We start from the raw sequence: 7,322 nt of genomic DNA on the forward strand, positions 1-7,322 counted from the left end.
GCAGAGACCTGAGTTCAAGTAGTGAGTGCCCTGTCACACGATGGCTGTGCGACCCTACTCTCGGGAGCCTCCATTTCTTCACTTGACCGTGGTATATCACAGGGTTCCAGAAGCTTCCCTCTCTGCTCCTTCTCAGCTTAGGTGGACAGAGTAAGTCACCTCAGAACAGGCTTTCTTTGTTAAGGGTAGGTTTCTTTGAGTGGTCTCTTTAGTTATGTAAATGTGGCCAAGAGAGCACCCACTGCCTGGCGGGAGAGCAGACAGGACCTTCTGTGGCCTGACAAAGCTACCTCTTCCCAAGGCCCCTAGGAATGCAGCGCTGGTGGCTGAGGAGGAGGGGAAGTGTCTTGCATTTGAAGCTCAGGGCCTTTGGGGAGGAAGGGATTTGAGATCCACCTCACCACCCCCTCCCCTTACCTGTTCCCCAGGATCCGACTAAGGATTAACTAAAATTTACTGTCAAGAAAGGCTTGGAAAGCTGCTTCCCAGAGACAGAACCTGAGTGAGTTTGTGGGGTTCCCCAGAAGACTGTGTAACTGACTGAGAGTCTCAGGATCCAGCACCCCAAGCTTGCTTCTTCTGCTCTTTGGGTAAGGATGGCAGTGGTAGCCATCTTTAAGAGAATCACTCTGTGCAGTGAGGGCCCTGCTACAGCCTCTGCCAGGGAGGTAGCGCCTAAGAGTCCACAGGACTGCAGGGGCCTGTGTTCCACAGTGTCACCGTGTCGGGAGAGAGGAAACAGTTGAAGAGGGTGGCTCAGGCTTTCCAGGGAGCACGCTTTGGACTAAGGATTTAGGAGTGGGTGGGCTCCGAAAGGGAGAAGCAGGATTTTGTAGGGAGGAAAGATCATTTTTCCTCTACCCTTCTAGGTTCTTGGTGGATACCCCTCCCTAGAATAGAAGAGAGATTAAGGAGAGAAAAACAAACAGAAGCATACCTCCTATATGCATGGAGAATATCCAGGAAAACTCTCTGAAATGGCCCAAGTCACCCCCTTAAATACCACCTTCAGCTAAAGACTTAAGAAAGATGTTGTGGGGCTGGGGGGAGCACCAGGACGCCCCAACCAGCCCCTCTCATCTCCAACACTGTCCACACCAGGCCGCTGGCTGCTCTGATGCCCCACCTTTTTGCTGGGCTGTTGCGTGAGCGCCCATGCCTCCTTCAGGACACAGGTGCACTGTCAAGCCCCGGGCTGAAGCCTGCTCCCTGCCCTGTGCTGTAGGTCCTGTTACACCAGCCCTCTCAGGTGGGGTCCCTGCCCTTCCTCCCTTCTATCTGCTGTGCTAATGCGGGCGCCCCGCCCCTTTCCCAGCCCTCTCTGCCAGCGCAGCCTGGGCCCCTGAGGTCTGAAATGGGGTCAGGAACAAGGGTCCCCATGGGGCAGAGGCGGAGGACGTTCCCATGCTGGGAACTTGCTGCTTCCACTGAGAGCTCGCCATCCATGCGGCTTAGCAAGACAGAGCGAGGCCAGAGGAAGGGGTGTGTATCCAGGGCCCCGCTCCTTGTCCCTCTCTCTCAGGATCAAGTCTGAACAGCCTCCTGCAACCCAGAAGGCCTGAGATCCCAGCAGTCTTTGCTTCTCACACCTCTGCTTTACCCCGCCCCACCCCCCCTGTGGAGGAGCTCCTGTCTACTTCCGCATGCACCCACCTCCCTCCCCTCCGCCTGCCCAGCATCTTTCAGGTGGCAGCTGAGCACAAGTGCTGCCTCTGGACTTCCACCTGGGCCCTGGGCCCAGTGGCCCTTCCACCTCCGTCTGCTGGGTATCCCTTCATGGCTCTTGCCCTTGCTGGAGCTCTGGGAAGGCAGAGACCCCAGGAGGGCTGGTGACCTGTGCAGTCCCAAGGCTCCGCTTCGGGAGGGCCCTGTGCTTGGTTTAGCTCTCTGCTGTGCCATTGTGAAATTTCTAACATTCTAAGATGGTGCCTTATAGTAGGATCCAGCCATTCCTCTCACTTACCTGGAGGAGAGGCCTAGCATGGACATTAATAAGTAAGTGACTCACTTGGGGCATCTGACCCACTGGGTGCAGGCAGGGAGCTGCTGGCTTGCCCACCACAGCCCCAGTGCCCTTTCTCCTGGGGGGGCTGCCCTCCCCACCCTGGAAGTAAGCAGCTTAGGCCAAGGTTCCCTGCACAGTGCAGTCCCCCCGACACCACACCCCACAGAGCCACTGTTTCTGTGCTCCTTGTCAATCTTCAAGGCTCCAGGCTGACTGAAGGAACGTCAGGAAGCCCACCAGCCCCTGCATGCCCCCACCCAACCCCACTCCCTGTAACGCCAGCCTGGGGCAGCTCTGGCCTGGCCCTTGCCGGGGACGCTCTATGAGCTACAGGTCTCTCTTGCACCCCGCCCCGCCACCCAAGGGGCGTCTTTGACTCTGCTTTCATCCTGGCACTGAACCTCCTCTGAGGTCCTCAAAGGGTCCTTGTGTACCCACCAGCCAAGAACAAGGAACAAGCTGTGTCTTCAGAAATCTCCAGCAACCCTGGCCCCAGACAGGCCCTTCTATGGAAATGGCCACAGGAACTTTCATACCAGAAAAAAATCAGTCCCCTTTTATTGAGAAAATAGAGTTGATCCCTCAATCTTTTCCCAGGTGACTCGACCCTAATACGAGGTGGCATCCTTCTGCAGCCACCCCCAAGGACACTGAACCTGAGTGGGGCGGCCCATGAGGGCCACTCCATCCCTTCACGGGGGCAAATGCTGGTCTACTTAGGCCCTGGAGAACTAGCGTGCATGTCGAGCAGGGCTCTGGTGGGGGGGCTGTGATGGGCGCAGGGATGCCCAGCGCAGGGGGTGGGGCTGGGGGGTCAAGAGTGGCCGAGGCAGGTAGTGTCTTGCTAAAATGAGGAGAGGGAAGGGAAGAAAACCACCTTCTCTGTAGGCCTGGCGCCTTCTCCCTCCAAATTCTTCATAAATAAAACTTCACATTAATAGAGGAATGTCCACTTCCAGGGTCAAACGGGTTGGTTTCCGGCTGTGGAGCCAGGCCTGGCGGGGCTGCAGGAGGGCCCTCGGCTTGGGCTGGTCGGGAGGCCCCATGGCTGCCGGAGCCGGAGCACTGCTCTCTGGCCCTGCGTCAGGGGGTGAGGTGGGGCTGCATCCAGAGGTTCTGAGGATCGCTGAGGTAGTCAGAGCAGCCGGTCGTGCTTCCACACAGACAGGAGCCGGGTGGGAGCATCACGGGACGCAGCCAGGAGCGAAGCCACCTGGGAGCAGAGACTGAGTAGCCAAACCCCAGGTGGGCCAGGGGGTGGGGTTGTGCAGGGGGCCTTCTGAGGCTCGGTCTCCAGGAGACCCAGGGGCTCTGGGGGGGCGGCCTGTGAGCCTGCACAGGGTTGAGCTTCTCCTGAAAGGGCTGCTTGGGCCCATGGGGAGACTGAGGCATTTCACAGGAGAAGGAGAAGCTTCTCTGTGAAGACGAGAGGGCAGCCACAGACCCATCCAGGGGCAGGTCTAGTCCAGGTACCTGAGCACAGGGTTCCTTCAGAGGCCACCAGGGCCTCCCACCAAGTCAGAGGGAGCCAGGCCACAGACCCAGCTTAGGAGGGCTGCCAGCGGCCAGTGGCCTTGCTCCCCAGAGAACCGTCTCCAGTCTGGGCAGTTCCAGATGTTCCCAGGGCTCAGCTCCAGCTACCTGCACCCCACCACACCCAGGGGCATGTAAGGCCCACGCTTCCACCTCCCCGCAGGGGACCAAAGGCTGTGCCCTGGCCTTGCCGTTGTGGCCTCATGCCTCCCGGGGCTCAAGGGCACATGCCCTAGTCTCTCCTGGTGGCCTGGCCGGCGTCAGAGCACCTGGAGCTTGCGGGCGCAGGTGAGGTTGCCGTGCACCAGCCCCCACATGGCCAGCAGCTCAGTGGGCAGCAGCTTGTGCACGACGAGCATGGAGCGGAAGAAGCAGGGCTCCTTGTTCATGCGGCTGTTGCGGTTCCGAGAGATGCCGAAAGTCTTGAAGCCCTCGTGGGCCGTGGGCCGCACGCCCAGCACCTCCAGGCACATGCCCAGGAAGACGTCGTCGATGGGGTAGAGCTCCAGGGTGTCGCAGGCATGGTGCAGGCGGCGGGCCAGGCCGCCGGCCATAAGGAAGCCCCCTCCGCCCGCGTAGGGCGGGTAGCTGGCCTGGCTGTACAGGACCCCGGGGATGTAGTACTTGTTATCCTTCCTGCGTATGGGCCGCGCATGCTGCAGGACGTCACCCACAAAGAGGTCTTCCTGGGGCCGCCGGTCAGCCAGAAATTCCAGCAGGTTGGTGGGGTTGACGAAGACGTCGTCGTCTCCCTTGAAGATGAAGTGGACGCTGGGGCAGTAGATGTCGAGCCACTTGAGGAAGTGGATCTCCTTGAGGGTCAGGTTGAAGAAGCTGTCAAGGAAGTCCCACTGCAGGATGTCCCCATAGATGCGGTCCTCGTAGGCCAGCAGTTGCTGGTAGTGGGCCCGCTCCTCCAGCTTGGAGGCTGTGCCCAGCAGGAAGAGGGTGCGCACGGCGCCGCGGCCCCTGCCGGCCGACACCTGCTCGCGGCCCCAGGTCTGGCGGATGGCCTCGCGGCGGTCGTGCTGCGTGATGACGGACTTGACAACCACCAGCAAGTAGACGTCGCCGCTGCACTTCTCTGGATGGTTCAGAAGCATGGGGAAGTATCGGCAGTGGCGATAGAACAGAAACTGCTGGAAGTGTGGTTCCAGGCCCTGGAACCAGGGCTGGTGGGTCAAGTTGAGATTGGCTGAGCAGTTAGTGGTGGTCACGTCCCAGGCCTGGGGTCTCCGTGAAACCACGGGTGTGGTAGTGACCACATCTTTTGGGTTCTTCCAGAAGCTGTCGGCGTTCATCAGGTGTCCACTCGGTTTCTTGGCCTTCTGCAGCCCGAGGGTGGGTGGCGGGGGCTCCTGCAGAAACTGGCTGGGCGTCAGACTGCGCTGGAATACTGTTATGGCCACAAGCAGGGCCAGGGACAGGCACACACTCTTGTAGACGGTTCTCTTCCTGGGGGGTGGGGGTGAGGTGGGGAGAGGATGGTACAGAGGAGAGAAGAAAGGAGGAATCAGTCCCCTTGTACGGAGCTGCAGTCCCAGATGGGCAAATGGACCCTGGATACAGACTCAAGTCCCTGGGCCCCTGAGCTGTCAGAGGAGGGTCCTGCTTCCTCTCCCATCCTGCCCTCCCTCCTCCAGGACCAGGGGAGCCACACAGCACAGAGCTAAAGTACAAGCACTTGGAGTCAGGATGTTGGGATTCAGATTTTGGTCCCGCTACTTACAAGCTAAATAGAGAAGTTGAGTGGGTCTCCCTTAACCTCTCCCAAGTTGTGATTTCTTCTTTCTCGAAATGAGGATACTATGCAACTGGAGTGCTAGCTACAGTGCCAGGCACACAGTGGGTGTGGAGTCAGGGGAATGCTGTGATTCTACGAGGATGACCTCTGTCTTGTTCCTCACCTCTCCCCCAGGCACCCCATTTGCTTTGTGCAAACCTGATGAACCGCTGGGGTGAACCATTGGGAGGGGCAGAGATCATACCTGCTCAAAAAGTGTGGGAGACATTGGGGAGCAGGCTCTAACTTGGGACCTGAAGAAGCCTGTCCCTCCCCCATCCCCCAGCATCCATCTGACCCAACAAAAAAGAACAGCTCTCACAGTTGACAAAGGCCTGAAAAATGGGACAAGCATCTCCTAGCATGCCCATTGCCTACGTACCCTCAGTCTGGGTTCCACTAAAAGAGGTGAAGTCCCCCAGCTCTGCTGCCCTGGGAAGGGCACAGGTGGACCTCCCACTCTCCAGGGTCCCTCATGCCAAGTTAACCCCACCACACCCCTTTTGGAAGCAGAAATCCTTTTTTTTTTTTTTTCTCCAGTAGTGCTCGCAGAGCCAGGCCAGGGCCCTGAGTCCCTGGACCTGAGCTCCTGGACCCCAGGACCCTCTCTCCTCAGCTCACACTCTGGTGGTGGCCAGGCCACCTGCCATGTTCTCTCCTGTGGAGACACAGGAGCTGGGGACTCCAAGGAAAGAGCAGGCCAGAAAAGTGTGGCTTCACAGGGCCAGGCCAGCAGGGAGATGGCCCTGAGTGCCAAGAGAAGAGATTCAAGGCTATGGGAGAGACAGACTGCAAAGTGGTGAGACAGGAACCAGGTGGAGCAGCCTGGGGTGACCTCAGGACCAGTTGATTAAAGGTGCAGGCACAGGGCGAGTGAAGCCCCATGAAGCGACATTTTTCCATGGGGTCCCAAGGTTTCCTTCCTCCACTGAGTTGGAGGAAGACTGGATCATCTCACGTGCTGGGGTATTGGTGGGACCCAAGACCTGATCCTCCCTAGGGGTGGAGGGCAGAGTGCTCCCGGGTGGTTTTCCTGCCCTGGGGGTTTCAGTGAAGTCCCTCACACCGCAGTTCAGGAGGCCGGACTGGAGGAAGTCCAGAGGGGGTCACCCCAAAGGAGGGGGATGAGGCCATGCCCCTCCACTTCAGGCTGGTTACCTTGCACCACCCCATTCCATTTGTGGGAAAAAAGCCCCCAACGGGAGGAAGGAGAAGGGGAGAGGTGGGGTGGGGGGAGGCACGAGCTCCCCTGGAGGAAGGAGAACCACTCGGGGGTGGGGGTAGAGGACGGGGGTCGCCCGGGAGACAGAAGGATCTCGGAATGGGTGACGGGACCCAGCTGCCGACGGGACCCAGCTGCCGGCGAGACCTTGAGTCCCCAACTCCCCGGGTGCGGGAGTGGGACCTGGGTGCCTCAGGGCCCGAGCGTAAGGGAGCAGAGGGGCCGCCGCGGAGGGCTGAGCGCACGGGCCCCGCGGTCCCCGGTAGCCGACCGACCGGTCCAGGCGTCGCGCACGGCCGGGCATCTCCGGTCACCGCCGCGCCAGCCCATCTGTGCCCGGGAAAGTGAGGCCAGCCCGGGACACCCAGCGCAGCATCCCTCCCCGCACCCCCAGCCCGGGTCCCCCGACCCGACGGCCCCACTCACCACAGAGACATGGCGGCCCGGGCCAGCTCGGCGGCGGAGCGGGGCGCGCGGATCGCAGCTCTGGGCACCGCGACTCGGGGACGGCGGGCGGGACCGGGACCGGGACTGCGACCCGGACGGGGGCGGGCGGGGGCGGGCATGGGCGGAGGCCGGGCCGCGCCCCCGCCGCTGCTTTCCACTTCACCGAGGCCGGAGGAGGGGCCGGGAGGGTAGGCGGCGGCCCAGGTACCTTAACCCCTTCGGCGCCCCCGGCCCTCCATCCCCGCGGCCGCGCGCCAAGCCCTGCGCCCCGCGCCGGGCGGCAATTACCCATTTCCCGGAGGCGGCACCCGAGCCCCGGGAGCGCGCGGAGC

At 60.8% G+C, this 7,322-nt stretch overlaps 1 protein-coding gene across 1 annotated transcript; it reads right to left on the reverse strand.

Annotated features, from left to right (window-relative positions):
- Positions 1-2,323: 2,323 nt before the first annotated feature.
- B3GNT7 (UDP-GlcNAc:betaGal beta-1,3-N-acetylglucosaminyltransferase 7) lies at positions 2,324-7,063 on the reverse strand. Its single transcript, XM_057746119.1, has 2 exons — positions 6,970-7,063; positions 2,324-4,993 (listed from the first exon to the last, which is right to left on the reverse strand). Exons 1-2 carry the CDS (start codon positions 6,978-6,980, stop codon positions 3,799-3,801), a joined length of 1,206 nt encoding a protein of 401 aa, XP_057602102.1. The 5' UTR covers positions 6,981-7,063; the 3' UTR covers positions 2,324-3,798.
- Positions 7,064-7,322: the final 259 nt, after the last annotated feature.

Source organism: Hippopotamus amphibius, chromosome 8 (assembly GCF_030028045.1).
Source record: "Hippopotamus amphibius kiboko isolate mHipAmp2 chromosome 8, mHipAmp2.hap2, whole genome shotgun sequence".
NCBI lineage: Eukaryota > Metazoa > Chordata > Mammalia > Artiodactyla > Hippopotamidae > Hippopotamus > Hippopotamus amphibius.